This window comes from Pyrgilauda ruficollis, unplaced genomic scaffold, assembly GCF_017590135.1.
Source record: "Pyrgilauda ruficollis isolate IOZ18807 unplaced genomic scaffold, ASM1759013v1 scaffold23, whole genome shotgun sequence".
Taxonomy (NCBI): domain Eukaryota; kingdom Metazoa; phylum Chordata; class Aves; order Passeriformes; family Passeridae; genus Pyrgilauda; species Pyrgilauda ruficollis.
In genome coordinates, this window is record NW_024522539.1 from 9,032,638 (window position 1) to 9,052,709 (window position 20,072).

The window sequence follows — 20,072 nt, forward strand, 5'->3', positions numbered from 1 at the left end:
GGACCCCAGAGCTAAATCCCATGCAGCTTTCCAGGATCATACTTCCATATCCATGGCTGGATGCTAGTCAGAGTGAGGGCTTAAAACCCCTGAACAACATTTCTTGACAATGGTTTGCATTTAATTAATCAAGTTTATGAGCAGCTACATCTGTTGGCACATGGAGCACGTTGAATTGAGTATTTTTGTTTTCCTTCTGTGTCCTCTCCATTCATTAGTACTGGCAGTCTATGAAAAAGAAATCTGTGACTGCTGTAATCAAGAGAGATTGAGCTCTTGCTTTTCTCCTGACTTTTCATCATTGAATATGATTTGTGGCATATGCCCTGGATTGTGCTTAATGTATGCTGGCTGGAGGGAATTCAGACATTTGGGGAATTATAAATAATAGCAGCACTGGCACAGCACTTTTTGCATTATCATGTCACACTGAAACGTATCAGCTTTCAAAGCTATTTACATTTAGTCTTTTGCCACTTATTTTGTTGCTACTATTAGCGGTGGCTTTAATTTATCTCTGGATGCAGGTTTGTACTGTTCATTAGCCTGAAGATGAATGCTGCAAAACAGGATGCTGGAGCTCCTGAAGAACAGAGACCTTTCCAATCCTGCTCATCTATAGCATTGTTGGGTGCATTTATAAAGATAATCCCTGGCTCTGAAACCTGAGAAATTGCAGTGATTCACTAATGACTCCCTAGTGCTGTGGTGGTCCCACGGTCACTAGCACAGTCATTTCAGTGGGTGGGGAATGGCTTTAGGACAGGGCTGGCAGATAGAGGAATGATGTTTCAAAACCAGAAGGGAAAGAGCAGCCCTTTTCTCTGCAGCAGATACTTGCACACAGGCAAAGAGCTCCTTTGGGCAGAGCAGACACTGCTGGCTCCTCACCCCGTGTGCCTGCGCACCCCCGCACACCCGGACACACCCCCGCACACCCCCGCACGCTTCTCAGGACTTTTATTCCAGCCGAGCGGGCTCGGGAAGAGAGGATGGCACCGGGAGGAGGGGATGGCACCGGGAGGAGGGGATGGTACCGGGAGGAAAGTATGGCACAGGGAGGAGGGGATGGCACAGGGAGGAAGGGATGGCACAGAGCTCTCCCCGTAGGCCGGGACGCGTAGGCACTGGATCCTATTTCGCTGTCACCTCTGCTTGCAGGAAGAGCCTGTGGGAAGGGCAGTGACTCACTTGCTGATGAATAAGTTATTCTAGCGTGTCTCCAGGAGCGGGACAGACTCATTTCCTCACCCCCGGTGTCTGCCGTGCCCACTGCCATGGAGCCCAGACACGGATAACACACTGCTGGAGCTGGAGCTGGCAGCCTTTCCACTCCTTCTGGGTGAGAAGAGGATGGGAACCAGGGGTGGAGCAGAGGCTCAGAGAAACTCCTTTACAAGGCTCTGCAAGGACACCCGTAGGATGATGTTTAGACTATTGCCTTGGGATAGAAGGGAGCTGCAAATCTCTTTGTGACACTGAGAGTGATAAACTGATGCTCAAGTGGGAGGAACCCCAGTCTCCAGGAGGACATGGAGGTTCTCTCCCAGGCTGCAGCCTGGCCAGCCTTTCCCCAGACTGCTCACTTTGGGTGCTGGCAGGGCAGCACTGGATGCTGCTGTGGGTCAGGGCTGCTTGTGGCCCCTTCCAGCCAGGCTGTCCTTGCTCAGGGCTGGCCACAAGCCACAGCCACTGAACTGCAGGTGATCACCTGCAGGCAGCTGCCCTGGGACGATGCTGTCCCCTCCATCCTGGCACTTCAATGGGGATTTGGGACAGGAGGGGGATCTAGTGGAAAATGAACAAACATAGTTTTGCTAAATATGTTTTCTAAGCAGTTTGTGGCTCACTCTCACTGCAAGAGCAAAGGTTTGCTAAAGATGGCTTGTTTTACAAAGCATTTTCACAAGTAGCTGAGCTGTTAATGCCACTGTTACCTGAGCAGATTTAATTGTGTTGCTTCTTGCTCTCAGCTTAGTGTGACATGCTGAGAATGAAAATCACATACCTTTTTGCCAGAAAAAAAAAAAAAAAAAAAAAAAAAAGCCATGTTCTGGAGCAGCTTTGAGTGTTTCCTCCAGGGATACATTCACATATTGTTCTGAGCAGTTTTTGCTGCCAAGGTTTGCTGTGGCATTTATTAAAAAATGCTTTCAATACCATTCACCTTTTATCACCACCATGGGTTTAGTTGAAACGATGTGTCCCTCTCTGCTACCAATATCACGTTATTATTGCGTGTAGTGTGCAGATGTGCTCTCAGATGCAAATACAGATTTTGGAATCAAATCCATGCGTTTTGAGTTAGGGCAGGCACAGCCCTAAGTCCCATTTTCTCCAAAGGCTGCACACTCTTATCTTCCAACCACTTTGCAGAGGAAGACTGAAAAGAGAAGCATTTTGCAGCTTTTTGTTAGTTGTAATCAAGGTCTTCATCCTCTTTGTCCTTCTTTCCCCTGGTGTACATGTGCATCTTTTTATTTTAAGGGATAAAAGAAGGAAGTGATTGAAGGATGGATCATGGGTGCTGCCCTGAAAACCTTCACCACTTCAAGCCTTTCTACTCAGACCTGTTCCGTAGTCTCCACAGTCCCACAGGTCCACGATGTGACACACTTGCTCAAGCCCCTGTAAGTCTGGGTCACTTCAAAGTGTTCACACTCAAATTTGATTTGCTTGATTCAGTGACATTTTGCAGGAAAAAAAAAAGGCAGTATTCAGCTTATGGGCCAGCCCTGTGCACTGAGCTAGGGGGTTTGCTATGGAGAAGCTTTATAAATACCAAAAAGCAGCATGTGGACAGAAATGGTGACAAACCCAAGGCTCCACTGACACCACCTGCTATGGCCACGGTGCCCAGCACTGCTGCCACAACGCTTCTCTTGCTGTGATCAAAGCAATGGTGTTTCAAAGAGAAGTTCTTTTAGTCAGACTAAGTAGCTTTTTGAATACATTAGCTTTAAGCCTCTGTAAAAATACTGGCAGCTGCTGTCTGGACTGCCCTCATCATAGTTAGATCACAAGCCACAGTGATACTGATTTACAGAAATTGATCTCTTTACCTCATGACCAGGATTTCCAGCAGATTTGTGCATTATTAATTCTTTAAGGCAAGACAACTGTATTTTTTCAGTTTAAAAAAATCAATTTTTGCAGATGGACAATTAGGGCAGACTATTCCCACCAAGGGATTCACTTACTAGCCCAGAGTGAGGTAGCTTGAGAAAGGTATTTAATGTTAAAAAAGTGTCCCAGCATTTTTGCAGGTTAATACTGAACTGGTCTTGGTTATCACAGATCCAACCCATCAGTCCAGTTTCTCCTCTTCTGTCCATCAGCCCTTGCACTTTACTGACAGTGCATGGCACCAGCAGCTGCACCAAACACAGAGGTGAGAAGGCATCTGCTGAAGCCTGTGTTCAAATCCAGATTAAGGCCTCTCCTTTTGGCACTTCCAGGTGGTTTTCTTGAGTGCCCCACCAATCTGTGGCACTGGGGCTATTTCTTACCCACCCTCCCCTCCACAGCCCTCTGTGGTCATGGTCACAGACAGACAGAAGAAAAATCTGAGGGCTTAGAAAGGTTTTTTTGAGTGTTCTTACATTTGGGCATCTTTCAGAAAACAGGCTGTGGCTTCCCCTGCAGAGCAAAGTGAGCCTCAAGGCAGCAGGACACGGAGCTCACTGGGCTCAGCTGGGCATGGGCTGCAATCCTCTCCCTGCCACAGCAGTCAGCAATACCAGCAGCACCTGGGGTGTTCATCTGACCCGCTTGGAAAGATTCCCAGTGCAAGAAACCACCTTTCCAGGCAACCTGTCCCTGCACCTCTCTGCTCTCATTGTTTGTTAGAAAGGTTTTCCTACCATTACCCTGAATCATTTCAGCTGTAATTTAAGCCCCTTATCTCCCTGTGAACACGCAGAACAAATTACTTCCCTCCTCTTTGCAGCTGCTTATGTATTTGAAAACTGCTCTCACACCTTCTTCTCTCCAGGCTAATGCCAGTGCTTCTGGTGTTTACCGTGGCTGTGCTTCTGACATCCAGGAGAGTTGGTGATGCAGCAGCTACTCTGCTGAGTAGGATCCATTAAATCTTGGTAGTGAACCAGGCAGTGAGGATTACTTGATAGAGGTGAAACCTTCTACACCAACCAGAAAATTGCAGCAGCCCATTTTCCACAGAGCAGACCTGCTGGCTGTCCAGCAAATAAAACAGGCTTCAGAAAACATGTGGGTTCAGCAGTTTCTCAGTGGACTTTCAAGGATATTTTTCAGCCTGGGACGTAGAGCTCTGTTGAACACATGAGATCAGACCCAGAGGAGCTTCAGACATGGTTACAAAAGAAACTTAAGCAGGAGAAATCCCTGTCCAGTGGTGCTGATCCTCAGATGGCCTCTCCTGAGTAAGAGTGCTGCTGTTAAACACACAAAACCTCTAAGATTTGCTGGAGAAATTGCTACTCACTTAATTCTCTTTATGCTGTGTCCAACTTCCCAGGAATGCAACAGTAAATCAGTAAAGGGCTCTGTGCTGCCATTTGGCAGGAGGTACCAGCCAGGGGGAGGCAGCCGAGCCTCTGCACCCTCCATGCAGCTTTAAATAACTGCACCATAAAGGGCATGGTCTGGGAGAGCTCTCAGCCCCAGACCACCCCATGGGCTGAGCACTCCTTCTGCCCAGGGTATTCTTGGGGAAGACATCTTTGCTTTCAAAGGATGATTTTGCCCATGGGAAGTGCTCAGTACTTGGGGTGGATTCTGCCCTGCTCCCCCAGCCCAGCTCGGGGGGCAGCAGGGTGCTGTGGGCACACTGCCATTGTGCCCAGCTCCCCTCCTTGGCATCTCCTTGGGAGAGCTGCGTAACACCTGACCTGTGCTGATGTTCCTTTTGTCTCTGGTTTCATAGCAGTGGACCAAAATCAGTGTTTTTTTCTCAAATCCAAACAGCAGTAGGTGCTTAAACAGTAAAAAATGAACGCCCAGCTGCTGCTGCTGCTTCTCGCATGAAAACTGCTGCATACATATTTACTGTGCTGATTAAACAGATCTGCTGCTCTACAGTGGAACAGGGAATTAAAGCACTGTATTTTCAATTTTGTTACCAAATTACAATTCATAAATATTTGGGAAAATAAGGGCATTTACATACACTATAATGAGAGTGCAGTTGCTGTATGGCTGCCACTTGCTATCAAAACCCAGGGATCCATAGTATAAATATGCTCAGTTCACAGCAGTGTCCTAAAATGACAGCACACTGAATCTACTTTTCTGTCAAGATATATTTTTATTAAGGGTCAGTATAAACTTCAAAAAAAATAACTTTAATCATCTGTGCCACTACCTACCCAAAACAGCAAGAGTCTCTAAATTGAATGCAGCTGAATTTTGAAATTGTCAGCTTCCAGGCACAATGTAAATACCTGCCATTTGTAAGGTCATCAGGTAATTTAAATTCATGAGAGTAGCTATAAACATGTATTGAAGTTCTCAGTGGAGAAATGCAGCCCTGCATTACAGGACTAATTCCTGAAAAACACTGTATACAATATTTTGGCTCTTTCCTTCATGTCACCACATCGTTGTAAATGTAGATGTATGAAAAACATTTAACATCTGAAAGTCCTCTATACTTAATCTTTTAGCTAAAAAAGTAAACTTTTCAGTAATTACTGCAGTAATTAGTTCAAACTTTAAACTGATTTTCCCAATCAAGCCATCCATAAGTGCACACTTTCTAACATGATGATAAATGGAGTACCCACGCAGTTATTTAAGAGTGAGGTGTATTAGACAAGCACAATGTTTAAGAATTTTCTGGACAATGGAGGTAGGAGTGAAAGATTCCAGATTATGCTAAATTTTCTGTTCTGCCTCTGTCACCACAGATTTGCTGCTACTTTTATCTGACAAAAGAGATTTTCAGTTATTTTTTCACTCCTTGAACTTTATTGTGATAGCATTACCTACTGTGTAGTAACAATCTAAATTATGTATGTTTAAATCCAGCATTTTAGCTTCAGATGTGGTAAAAACACTACATGGTTGAGCCAGGAACACCTATTAGTGCAAGCATAATTTGGAGTATGATTTATCATGCAAAAATATGAATCTGTAGCTCCTACAGAAAATCAGCAGGATTCTTTTACTTTACAAGACATTTTGGACTATGAGAACACCACACACAATCACACAGTTCTTTCATTTTGACAGGGACAGTCTTCTACAATGTGCAAAATGAGGCACACACTCTGTTCCAGTCAGTAGGTCTGTTACACTGGTTAGCTGTCCCATTCTCCATTGTTCTGATCGTTGTCCTCCTCTTCTTCAGAATCAGCAGACACTTTCTTAATTCTCTGCATGGCTGCCTTAATGCTCCTCTCTAGCTCATTAGGGGATCCTCTACTGCCATCTCTTTCAGTATCTCGATTCACTTTCCGTAGTTTAACCCCTTGCCTTATGGCAGAGAGGATGTTGTCCTTCACAGAGGCGTACGGATCTGGCTGCTCCACTTTGCGAAGGTGAACTTCACTGCGCTTCAGAGAAGCCAAAACTTCATCCATGGAACCTGCAACACAACAACCTACTGTTACCAGAGAAAGAATGAGACAACCACACTTAAGAGGTATGAAACCCTACCCAAGTGTTCAAGGCTCTTCCTTAATCTGTGCTAGCGACAGGATGGTCTGTTCTGGCACAAGAATGGTTGTTCTGGCACAAGAATGGCCGGTTCTGGCACAGACTCTTTCAAGCTCTGCAACAACAAGCTCTGGAATTGCTTTTAAAAAGCAGTTACAGCTTTTATATCTTGAATTGAGAATCCAATGCCTCTTCATCACTATATAAGGCTGTGCTCTAAGGAAGAAACTACACACAAAGGACAACGATCTTTTTCATTACAACTTTATGGGCTTTCAAAAAAATTTCACTGAACCAAAAAAATCTCTTGCATTCTGTGTTATAAACAATCCACCATCCCTCCTAGCTTGCCCAGAAGCCTGCTGAGACCGTCAATTGCATTTTTGCTCAGCCAAGAGAAAAATGGAAGGATTTGAGTAGAAGGCTTTAAAGTGCACCACTGAAGTCACTGGGAGCCGGATCAGGCCCTATGCAGGCAGCTCTTTTCTGCATGGGCTTAGAAAACAATTCCTGTTTTACACCATGATTTAGATCTCAGGTGTATGTTTCTGAACTTCAGACCATGAAGAGACCATACTGAGAGTTTCCACTAGACCTCCTGATACACACTAATTTGTGTTTTACTCCTGCTGGACTCTTTGCTGCTTGCTCCAGACTGTCAGACAGGGAGGCTGTTTCCCTGGACAGCAATAGGTCCAGACCATCTGTGCCTCGCAGCTAGAAATACTTTTGCCATGCGCAGTGCACACAAGGTTATGTGATTAACATCAACCACTTGAAATGTAACAGTCTGCTAAATCCTGTGCTACCTTCAGAGACTAAAAAGGATCAAGCAAAGATCCACCAGATTGCCTTACGAAGCCTACAAGTAGGAGAGTCTTAAGTCTACTACCTAAATGGGCTGCCTGGTAAAAGATTAGTCAGATGAACAAATTATAAAAGAAGCCACTCCTGGCTTTTCACATACAAAGACATGAGTAGCCCATAACTAAAACCAACATGTTTAAGAAGCTGTTTCAGTAAGTTCCTGTGGTAATTTAGCAATTACTATTACAGCTACTGACATGATGGCTTTCTTCAGGAAATAGGGGTAAACAACTAATTAGATCTCTCCAATAAACAAAAAATACCTTTTCTTATCCAAAAATAATAAAAATACATCAATGTTAGGCTGTGAATGGCAGTAAATATTAGCTACCAGAAAGTCTGTTCCAATAGTAATCAGACTATTCTGGTGTACAACTCCAGTTGCTAATCAAGGCTTCTTAAAGAGTATCTGTGGTAGAGTTATTCCATGGATATCCCACACTGAAGTCTGGACTGGATGCACAGTAGTTTGCCATGGTAACTAAACTGCGTCTCAGCCCTTCAGCTGCTTGTAGTTCCCCACAGCTTGGAAGAACTGAAAACGCTGAACTTCCCCTGGTATTTCTGCCTGTGGTTTGCCTCTGAACTGATAGGATACAAAGGCTGCTTGGATGTATTGTGAAGAGTTGAAAAGGAAAAGGAATGTACCACATTTAAAGACATTCTTCATTCTAGCATAAGCTCCACTGTGAAAAACAACAAAAAAATTGCTGCCTTCCAGCTTAGATCAATCTCTCTGACATAGTCAAAATATCCGCTCGCCTCAGAGACAAAAATAAACCTGTTAGCAGGATGCAACCAGTGCAGCCCTGGGAGGCTGCTGAGCTCCATTCTCATTCAAACTACTCCTGCAATTCCCAAGTTCAGCCTTCAATTACACCTGTATGATCTTGCTAACAAAGCAAAGGTGTAACAGAGTAGAATTTCTTCCGTAGGAATGTATGCCAAAGCTATTCACCTGCCTTTCAAATCCTGGTTGAATTCTGCATGAATTCCCTTCCTTAGGAAACCTTTATTTAGAAACCAAGCAAATTTTAAGTGGACAAAAGCTGTGCACACCTTAGAAACACAAGCAGCCCAATTACCAGCTCTGTAGTACATACATCATAAACACTAAAATGGAGTCTTAGTACAGCTACAAATTTACCCACATTAGTCTCCTGATTGGAGCATCAGGACCCTGTGAAGTATCTCAAACAGGAAACACAGATCATTGTCACTCATTTAACATCCTGAGCTATGGTCAGTGTTACTGTATGTAGTTTCTTAGACTAAGCTTTCCAGGAGCCTCATTATCCTGATCAAAACTACACATTATTTCTGTCCAGAAGCAGAGGAGGGAGGGAGACCACAAGAATAAAGGAAATGCATTAAAAAGCACTGGTTGATGTGAGCTTACTTACCTATGCAATTATTTATACACCTCCTGGATGAGTCATCCTGATTGTGCAGTGCAGGGCTTTCTGAGGGGCTATCAGAGATGAGGGGAAGTGGTTTATCCTCTGTGGCTGATGGTGTTTTTAACTGGAGAGGTAGCGGGGGAGGTGGGGGTGGAGGGGGCAAGGGAGGAGGTGGTGGAGGAGGGGGTGGAGATGGAGGAGGGGGTGGTGAGCATGGAGAGACCATCACTTCTTCGCTGTGCTTTTGTTCCTCTGTGTCACCATCAGTAACAAAAATCTGGACAGGGATGTCTGCTGGGGTATTCTGACATGAAGCTTTTGGTTCCTTGTCTTCTACAAGCAGAATGCTCTGTGGCTGCTCCAGAGCTGCCCTCACTGTCGATGAGGGTGCAGGGGACACAACTGCTGGGGCTGCCCCTGTGCTCGATGCAGGTGGAGGGGACAGCACCACAGCCTGCTGAGGGATGCCTCGTGGCAACTTGGGACTGCGAGGTTGGGGACGAGATGTTTTCAGAACAACATGAGCTGGACACTTCTGGAAAAGGAATCACAAGGCAGGAGGTCACATCTCCACTGGACTGGTCAAAACATCAACCCCAATGAGATAAAAAGCCACAGAGCACAGAACTGTCCCACTCACCCATTCAAGCATAAAATTCAACCCTGAATAAATTTAAATTAATAATAAAGCATTTATTTCAAAGCCATCTTCTCTTCACCTGTATTCTTTGCAACAGAGTCAACACCTGGAAACTGTCTCTTTTAGGAGATTTAATCCCCTTACTAATTACACATAATGTGTAATGCTATCCCAATGCATGTGTAGGATATCCCAATGGTTGTTTCTGATTGGGACCACGCTCACATGTAAGCCATAGCTACCTTCTGACATGTTCACTTAGGACTACTGCATACACAGTACTTGCCTCCCTGAATACTTTCAGCCTCTCCAGCGTTTTCTGACGTTCCTGGCTTATCCAAGCTTTCTTCTTTTTCTCCTCCTCTTTTTGTTTGTCTCTCTTCTGCATTAAAACACAAGTAAGTGAGCCTCAGTGTGTGAAAACCAGCAGCTGCCAGACTCCCCATGGCAGCTGTTGGGTACTCACTATCTGAATGCTGTGATGCTGCTGGAAGCGCTTTCTGCTCTCTTCTGCCTGTTGCAGTCTCTGCCGGTGGCTCGCTTCACACTGATCCTGGGAGAAGAGCAGAATTCATGCAACCCTCAGTCAGTCAGTTCACACTTCCTCTGCACCAGCTCTGCCATTAACTCCTGGGCACCAGCCACTAAACAGCAACCACAGTTGGGTGCTTGGCAGTGCCAAGAAAGATGGCTAAGCTCAACTAGTGTCAGATGTGAGACCCTGATGGTGAAGTCTGTGGGACTCCTTTATGGCTAAAGCCAATGTTCTCCTAATCAGCCATATTTTTATTCATGCTGCAGCATAAATGTATCCAGATGTGACCCAACCCCTCTGTCTTACAATTTAGTTAGAAGAAAGAAAGAAAAAAAAAAAAAAAAAAAAAAAAGAGAAGGGAGACAAAATAAAAGAAGAAATAAGCTCATGCAAAGACATGAGGAAGAAGGCAAGAAGGAAGCTAGAAAAGCACTACAAAAATACAAAGCTACTTTTCCCCCTCTCCCTCATTTGCCATAGCTCCCAAGTACAAAAGACAGGGAAGCAAAGGTATGGGAAGCACAATGACTGCCTAGCTAGGGTACTCTCTGTTAGTAACAAGTGCCACAGAGACACCACATGTTTCAGTATTTTCTCTGGAAGTTGCTTTTTGTCTCTGTACAGAGAGGGATCATCCACATGGCTGGACAAGCATTTGCAAATCATGTGGCATTTGGCTTCAGTGTTATACAACCAATAGACAGCAATTAAGTAAATGAAAACAGAGGCAAAAGAAGTGTCTGCCAAGGAAGCAGTTTCAAGCAAGAGACAACGATGGCTCACAAAACATTTCCAATGTAATTCCCAGTTTGTCCAGGCAACTGAGTGATAAAAGGTCAGACAGACTTAAACCTAAACTCTGATCTCTGCCCCAGCAGAACTGCAGGTGTAAGGTAAACTCCTCTTACTGAGAAGGTTCATGAGAGTCAACTTTTGTCTTCCTAGTGTTCTACTCTGAATGGGAAAAAAAGGAAAAACTGCCCTTTGCACAGAACTGAGAGGCTGGAGAGAGAACTGCAGCTGTTAAAGTTTCCCCTTCCTCCTGTTCAGAGGTAAAGTATCAGTGTGCAGGTTGTCCTATCACTGCAGCTTCCTCCACAGAAGATCACTTTCCTCCTGTACTGCAGCTGCTTTGGAAAAGGCTGCTAGGGCAAAGCTCCAGCTGGCCCCACAGGGCTCTGGTAAGGTCTAGCTGATGGGAGAACACCTGGGTCACCCAGGTAAGTTTGTGCTCTCTTTCCAAGCCAGACACGCTTGTACCACACCACAGAGTGTGAAGCTGTTAAATCACATTGCCCCTCTTTCTGCTTGCAGGCCTTGGCACTGAGTCATGAATCATCTCGGATGCTCCACCCAAACTTCCCTAATTGTTTCCTGTCCATCCCTCGTGAGTCAAGACATCAGCTGAAGAAAATGCACATCTCCAGGACTGCATTTACTTTTTTGTTCCTGAGGTAGGCTCTCCTCGCACAGACAGTCCCACGCTTTGTCTCCAACTGCTTAGTCTTCTGCCTCAGCATCGTCATTGCTGACAAGTTAGCGTAATGTTGTCCCATGGTCTGTTCAATGACCTTGAGCTCCTCAGGATTTTCACATGTATCATAGTAAACAACTTCATCCTGTTTCTCTAAAAAGGCATTTGGCATTTTTTAGGAAACCAAAAATTGCCACAGTTATTTAAACATTCAAAGAGCTAATGACATTTTAAAAGCCATTGAAGGCAGTGAGTTAGTTATGAGTAAGTGTAAATCTCCAGAGCCGAGCTGGGTCCTTCACAGTCATATGTGAACATGTCACGTTACTCACAGGGTGCTTTGCAGGATCAAATTTATGCTGTTAGCATTTGTTATTTAGCTTCCTCTTTCAAATGTCTCCCTGTATTTTAACTCCTACCTTCACCAACTGGAGTTTTCCTGGAAAATGGAAGACTCTTCTGACCAACACTGGGTGTCTTATTTTAGTATTTACCACACTTCATTTATGTAACAAGTGGCAGCAATGTTTACCTCACAGTGTACGTGGTAATGGAGAATTCATAAGCACAAATAAGAACACAACCGGTGCCTAACCTGGGTAGCTATGTCACAAAGAGACACTTAAACTGGAAGACAGTAATATTCAGGTACCATTCTAGCTATAACCACCTCTTTTTGTCACTACAGGATGCATTTTGTAATTTGCACATGTTACATTAGAATAGATGATGATGAGTTACAGGACCTACTTCAGCAGGTTCACATTACCCAGTTTCTGTGTGTAGATCTCGCAGCTATTAGAGCAGTTAAGCACTGTCAATATAAATTACTCCATGCTAAACCAGGGCATGCACATATCACAGCTGCTAGCAAGATGAGCAACCCGTGTGACTTTTTTTTTTTTTAACTTGTGTTATCAAATTAGTGTCTAATTAATTAAAGTGTCTAATTAAAGACAAAGTATCAGATGGTACCACAGCATTAACGTTTTCCAGCAATGCTTTCTACTAGCAAGACCTGAGCAATGATATCCTTTTTTTTAAATGGAAAACAGAGCAGGCTATGTCACTTCTGTGTTCTGAATATGTGCTTAAATAATATTTTATTCTCACCTTTAATCTGTCTCTTTATAGTGTCCAGCTGTACAATAAGCAGCATCTCTTCATGTTTCAATACTTCAAGTTGTACATTATATAATTCCAGCTGTGTTTCATAATACTGTATTTCCAGCTCCTCCACTATACTTAAATTCTCTTCTTGTTCACCAAGATTCTCCATCTGTAACAGAAAATAAAAAGCATTAGTAACAAAATATGCACGCATGAAATATGTCTGGATGCACAAATGCCTGTAAGGAGCCTGGTCTAACTGGCAGCTGCTTTGGTATGGAAAACAACAGAGCATTGGAAATGGCTTCGAGCAGAAACTCAGAGAACCTTATTAACCTAAAGTATAAATTTACCTTAAGTTTACCAGGAACGACTTCATTATAATCTGTACAAATGATACTGCTCTTGAAAACAATTACGCATGGTACAGTACACTACTCTTGGAAAATAAGTATTAGGTACTACTAGCAGTAGTTAGATGGCATCAAAGATTAGTATTAAATAAGTATCTTAATTTTTCAGTGTCCTCTGAAAATAATATCTGGTCTTTATCTCCCTAAAAGGAAACAATTTCAAAATTATTATCACAAATGATCAGATGATACTTGAACTGTAAAAGCATGTATGCTAAGCTGCGCTGAGTGCCCTCAAACATGCAGGAGCAATTAAAAAACTGCAGACATGCATTTTCCACAATGTAAAACCATGCTGAAAACCTAAATTGTTTCACAGACAAAGACTTGAAAAGCCTACTCTCATGACCATTTTGGTAGGTTTTGATCAGCCCTTCAAAGAACAGCGACAGAAAAGGAGGCTTTGTAAGGTCTTACAAGTTTCTGAATGCCAGTTCTCTTCTGTTTCAGGCACAACTCTCTTGCCCTCAGATGCTGAAGGGTTTCTTTTGCTAACATATATTTCAGGTTTTCTAGTCGTGGCAAAGCTGATGCCCAGGTGGTTTTACCAAATCTCTCCTCATCTTGCTCCATCTGTTTGTGCATTGCTGTAAATGAAAACACGGCAGTAAAGCATGAGAAATGCAGTGTACTAATAGCCCTTGTGTGTGTCTGAAGTATTAAAAATGCTAATCTTATTAAACTATTTCTGAAGCTTTAGAAATTACATGATTACAAGGTTGAATTTGTGACCTTCTACATGTAAGTAAAATACTTCATTGCACCACGGAATTACACCCTAACAGTTACACAGCAACATATTCTGTTCACATGCTGAAATCCTTGAGGCTTGCACATCAAGCATTAAAAGCATCCATGGTTTTTGTGCAGAGGTTTGCAACTCTAAGTCTCAGGCAAGTCAAAGCCAAGTTGTAAACCAAACTGTTTAGAAGATATAAATCTTAAGTGAATAAAGTATTTATTTCTTAAGCTGGACACTCACCCGAGCCTCAGGTTCTGCACAGAGATAAGAAGAGCTCAGTCACTGAAGTTAGGTATTTACACAGCCTTTTGTGTAAGTCATTCTGATTACCTGCCAGAGCCTTTACAGTTTCCTTGAAGTAGTTCACTGTGATATCCTGAATGGAGCACACAGCACTCTCAGCTCGCTTAGTCCATTCATCAGCACCCTTCTGCAAAGCTGCTACTCTTCTAGGCCCCAAATTATCATACTGCAAAGACTTCTACAAGGACACAAAATTCTCTGTTACCACCTGGTTTCCACAGAGGTGCAGCCACACTATGCTACACTTGGAGACATTTCAAGAACAGTGGCAAACATGACCTTCCCCTCACCTGTCACAAAGTGAATCACTGCTCATTCCTATTTCTCATTCTCCAGGCTAATTCAGAACCTTTGTTCCCCAATCCTGACCTCACATTTGGATTAATTTACTTCTTAAAATATTTTTTAAACAATCACCTTTAAAATTACATCCAACACAAGTGTTTTTTATTGTTACTAAAAGTAACTCTTCTATGTGCAATGTTCCCGTCTATTTTTCCCCACGTGTTGACAGCACATTGCACCAGCAGGTTCTCCAGTTTGGCAGCTCTTTCACACAGAACAGGGATACAGAAAAGAAACATAAGAGAATGTTTTCCAGTCCACAAAGGAGACATGGGTACAAGCCTAGTATTCAAATATATTTTTAAAAGAATTATATTTCAAATGAGCCTAAATATCCCTTAGAGGTTTTTTTAAATACCATTTTTGTTTAATTCTTTCCAATTGCCACTTTAATTTTCAGAACAGTATATTGAACATTTTATTGTCACAGGTTTAGACCTTCAGCATCCAAGCACCTTAATCTAAACTTAAAACTGTTCTGCTCTGTTTGAGAAAGTAAACAGCTCACTTTCATTTTAAAACACTGTTTAGGGAAAATCAACATAGTAAATGGCTGTTGTTTCCAGGGGCATCATAACTTTCAGAATGTGCTTCCAGTTTAAGATGCACATAAAACAAAGTGAATACAGTGACAACTGATATGTTTTCATCTGCAGTTCTAGCAGGTTGTAGCAGTAATAGAAAACTCCTTTGAGTGGGAAGGTCTCCTCCACAACCGAGTTAATCTGGTGCATCAGCATTCCTGGGGATGACACTGTGAATGTAAAAAACTAATCCCATGGGAAGGTGGCACAACAAAGGTTACTTACATCACAGTAAATTCAGCCTCACAGAGAGCAAACCCCAGGGAGGTGGAGCCTGGGGATATTCTCCTTTTAAGTGGGACACTGGTGGGAAATCAACTGCAATTCTAGTCAAGCCATCACCATGGACTCTGAGATCCTCTGAGAGTGGCTCTGCCCTAACTCTGAATTTGTTTGGTGGTTTGGCAGAGGGAAAAAAAGCAGGTACAGCCAGAAGGAGCGAGTTACACGATCTGAGCCTGAACTGCTCCAAGAGCAGCTGATGCCCCACTGTGTAGCTCGGCCTTTCACTTTGTAAAGGCAGACTTACCAGGATTTCCAGTTTGTACAGTGTCGCCAGCTCTCGCATATCTCTGAAGGGCTGCAGCAAATACTGGTAGAATTGTGTTGCCATGGTGACCAAATCCTGATAAGCTTCATCTTCTTCTTCATAAACCTTCATCAAAGTCACCATTGTGTCAGCACTTTTATGCTGCTGCAGAACCTAGTGGGATAAAAGGTGAATCAGGCACGGCTGCCTTGCATTGGTGTGTGCTGGATGCTGCCAGGCTCCGGTGGGAAGGACCTGTCCTTCCACAGCCAACACTTCCCACTGCACAGGAGGCCTGTGCCAGGCATTCTGCAGCCACACCAGACTAAAATACCTCCAACTCCACACTGTTAGAGGCACTAATTGCTGCACATTCCATCAGGAGTCTGCAAAGAGCATCCTGCCTAGGGCATCTACCAGAAACATTCTAATAACTGTGAGCAGATGAATTTTATAAACATAAATGGGAATCTTGGGAAGTCTGTACTGGAAGGACAAGCAAAGTATTCTTAAACTGGCTGTTGCATTGCTTCCACAATTACTAAATGCCTGCTAATGAGTTTTTGGATCCAGAATTTCTGACTTCAGGCACAGAAAAAAAAATAGATTGGCATTTATTTCTGATACACCCTGCAGTTAAATTCCTTTAACATTTGTATAATTTATAATAGCTTATTCTAACCTCAGTTCTAGTGGTATTACACTTTGTAAGTCATAATTATTCCATGGAGTTACTGCCTTTCAATACAGTAGGCCCTATTTATTTCCTTCTGTGACAAAATAAAAAGTTGGGGATTTCCCATTAATTGCATGTGTTTACTGGTACCACTCAAAGCTTCACTTTTTTTCTTTGACACCAGCTGGCAGAGACCATGGCATGCTCTACGTGCCAGGATAGTGAGCTGGCTGAGAGAACACAGCTAAGTTCCACTGAGAAACAGACCTTCCTGGAAGGACAGTGTGTGCTCTGCAGCTCCATAAAGAGGGAAGGGGATGGGAGGGGGGTGTCTGCTACCAGCAGTGAGAAAAAGCATTAAAAAAATAAGCTTGGGTTGTGTTGCAACTGAAAAGCACTGAAATTAAACCATCACCTTTGTTCTTGCCAGCTGTGTCTGGGTAAGACAGCAGAGTTCCCATGTATGGAGGAACTTCCCCAGGGAAAAATCTATGGAAGTCAGCTCAAGGGCATTTCCCACCCACCCTGTCTGCAGGCAAGACAGGGGAACAAGAGAATCTGAACTGCAATATTTCTGATAATCCCTTAAGTGTGACAGCCTCTTGGGCCTCCCAGGAGCCTGTGGCAGCTCAGACACAGTCCCAGGGCCCACCTGAGCCATTTCAGTCTGCTTTTGCCCCTATGCAAGCCAAATACAAATGTGAGAGCTGACTTTTTGATTGCTACTCTAAAAGCAAGAAGAGAGGGTCATGCTGCTCCTGGAGGATGCTTAGAGTGAGCAGAGGGGAAGTATTAGTGAAGGACATTAATGTAAAAAAGATAAAAGGATGCTCTGGTACTTCAGACTGGTTTAATGTCTATTTTTTGAATCTTCCATAACTTGGTCTAGACTGCAGTATAAGAATTTATGTCCCTGTTAGGCCTGTAAGTAAAATACCACTCTACAGCATGTTTAGCCATGTCTAAAACATAGCTGGAAATCCCAGAGTAACTGAGAGGCGCCAAGCTGTACCTCACCACCAAGCCCCAGACTGCCAGAGCTGAACAGGCTCGTGCTGCTTCCAAAAGAACGTGCTGGCTGGAATGTATTTCTAACTGGGCTGTGAACTGTTAGTCAGTGACAGACACTGACTTCTGTATACAACAAGGTACATGTTCATGTAAACTAAAGCTGTGTTTTTAAAAACAGTGTCTTTCTGAAAAAGTAGTGTTCTTTCATCTGTTAAATACTGCAATAGGAAAGAGAAGGCTGAAGTCAACTGTCATAACATTCCTCCAAAGCATGATCACTTTCATAACATGCCTTTCAGGCTACTTTGCCAGAAAATAAACTGTAAACAGGTACTGCAAGAGACAGCAGCAACACATTGGTGAGCGTGAAGTATCTGTAACTCATCAACATTCCGATGTCCTAACTGCAACTCTGTTACTACACACCACCCTTTGAATTCTTGCTTACAAGAAGGGGAAAAGATCCAGGAACACATCTATAGCAAGAAGAAACCTAAGGCACCAAAGGAAGAAAGTGCTACCATCATTATTTCAATCATTAGGTCAGAATTTGACACTTAAAAATACAACAAAAACCCCCACACAATTTCTATGAATACAAAACCACTTATTTGTATAGGACCAGGAATAAGTTTGGTCTTAAGAAAAGACTGAAAATCCCCCAGTTACAAGCATTACTGCAAACATGCAGCCGGAGACCTTCTCAGGGAGGTTAGAAAATTAGCACATGATTGTATTCTCCTCTTCGGTTACTGTTCCACCCATTGCCCAACACTGCTGGATGTTTTTAGCCATGTGTTTTTGCAGGAGTGCCTGCAGCTTAAGTAAGACCCCCAATGTCTTACAGTGACTGCCCACGTGGACGTGGCTTATTCCCCATTTAATAAAGGCGCACTTCCAAGACCGATGACAGTACTTCGGAAAGTGACTTTGTGGCTTCCAGACAATAAAAAAGTGTTTGTGTAAGCACAAATCTGGACACTGGACAACACCGCGAGCAAGCTGGTATGAGTGACTTGGTCACCCGCGCTCACGTGAGCCTGGCGAGTCTGCCTTGACGGGTGAAGTCCCGCAGCAGCAGGGGCTGCCAGGCTTACCATGCAACTCCCAACTCAGACAGGCGCACCCATGAGCTGAGCTGCGGCACCGAACACTGAAGACAGTCCCGCACCGAGGGGCCCTTCCCCGGCCCCGCACCCCTGGGGCCGGCCCCGCGCCCGGCTCCCGTCCGCCCCGCGCCCGGCCCCGGGGCCCGTACCCGCCGCAGGGCCTCCTTGGCCCGGGCCAGGTGGCCGCGCAGGGCCTTCCCGCGGAGCTCGTGGAGGCTCTCGAAGTACTCGTCGTCGCAGCAGCGGTCGGCGGCGAAGAGCGCGTCCAGCACCACGCGGCCGCCGCAGAGCTCCAGGGCCCAGCCCAGGTACAGCTCCAGCGCCCGGCACAGCTCCTGCAGCTCGGCCTCATCCGGCGCGGCGCCGCCGGGGAACAGCACGGCCCAGAGCCCGCCGGAGGCCGCGCCGGGCAGCGCGGGCGGCAGCTCGGGGAAGGCGGGCTCCAGGCGCGGGCACACGGCCGACAGCTGCCGGTGGACGCCGCGCAGGGCCGGCGCCGAGAAGAGCCCGGCCCAGCTCTGCGGGGCCTGCTCCGCCGCCTCCGCCCGCCCGTGGCAGGTCACCGCGAACGCGCCCTCCGCGCCGTTCCACCCCACGAGGAAGCGCAGCCGCGGCGGCGGCTGAGGCTCAGCGAAGGCGGTGTCGCGCACGGCCACCCACCCCTCCAGGCTGTCGGGCTGCGGCTCCATCGCGACAGCGGCGACAGCGGCCCCGGGGCCCGGAGCGAAACAGAAACCGAGCGCCGGGAGGGGCGGAGCCGGTGCGCGTTACCGGCAGCACCCGCGCCCATTGGCGGGAGAGGCAGGGGGCGGGGCCGTGGGGAGGGGTCTGAGCCGAGACAGAGGCGGGGCCAGGGCGGCCCTCAGGGCGGGAGTGGAAAATAAACAGTGCCGTAGTAAAAGAGCGAGAGGGCCGGCCCCGGGAAAGGCCGTTTGTCACCGGATTGTGGCACGGCACGGCACGGCACGGCACGGGTGGGGTTGGGTTGGGTTGGGAGGTGACCCCGAAGATCGCGTTCCCACCCCTCTGCCATGGGCACGGACTCCTTCCACCGGGCCGGGTTGCACAGAGCTCCATCCAGCCTGGCCTTGAGCACCTGCAGGGATGGGGCATCCACACCTTCCCTGGGCAACCAGTGCCACCCTCACAGTGGTGAAGAATTTCTTCCCAATATGTAATCTAATACTGCTCTTAATTTGAACCCATTCCCCCTTGTCCTGTCAGTACATGCTCTTGCAAATAATCTTGCCCCATCTTCCCTGTTTCCTTGGTAGTGGAAGGAAAAAGCTTCACTATTCTGCGGGCAGGGAGCAGGGCACACACAGCCCCGACTTTGAGCCGCTGCCTGAGGGGCAGTTTTGCTCCCAGCCATCATTCCTGTGGTCCTCACAAAAGTTCACGAGCTGTTGCTTTCTCCAAAGCCAGGCAAACCCCACACTCCTTCCCCACACTCCTTCCCCACGCTGCCTTGAGCCAGAACCTGAGCCCTGGGGCCCTGTGCCCACAAACAGCCAAGCGTGCTTGTCCTGCACCCAGCTCAGCCCGAGGTCACCATGCTTTGTATAAATGCCACCCAAACGCTGCCTCACGGGCAGCGAGGGGAGCAAAGGGCAGCGGGGTGATGGAACAAGAGCAGTGTCACTGCTCTCTTATTCAGGCCCTGTGTCCAAGGCAAAATGTAATTCACTGTCCACC

At 45.5% G+C, this 20,072-nt stretch overlaps 1 protein-coding gene across 2 annotated transcripts; it reads right to left on the bottom strand.

Annotated features, from left to right (window-relative positions):
* Positions 1-5,267: 5,267 nt before the first annotated feature.
* On the bottom strand, positions 5,268-19,469 carry WHAMM (WASP homolog associated with actin, golgi membranes and microtubules). 2 transcript variants are annotated; one of them, XM_041468758.1, is made up of 10 exons: positions 19,038-19,469; positions 15,582-15,755; positions 14,151-14,301; positions 13,496-13,665; positions 12,669-12,834; positions 11,521-11,708; positions 10,013-10,099; positions 9,833-9,928; positions 8,910-9,441; positions 5,268-6,568 (listed from the first exon to the last, which is right to left on the bottom strand). In XM_041468758.1, exons 1-10 carry the CDS (start codon positions 19,452-19,454, stop codon positions 6,282-6,284), a joined length of 2,268 nt encoding a protein of 755 aa, XP_041324692.1. In that variant the 5' UTR covers positions 19,455-19,469; the 3' UTR covers positions 5,268-6,281. The 2 variants fall into 2 exon arrangements, with proteins under 2 accessions (XP_041324692.1, XP_041324691.1); XM_041468757.1 differs by having other exon boundaries at positions 18,527-19,111.
* Positions 19,470-20,072: the final 603 nt, after the last annotated feature.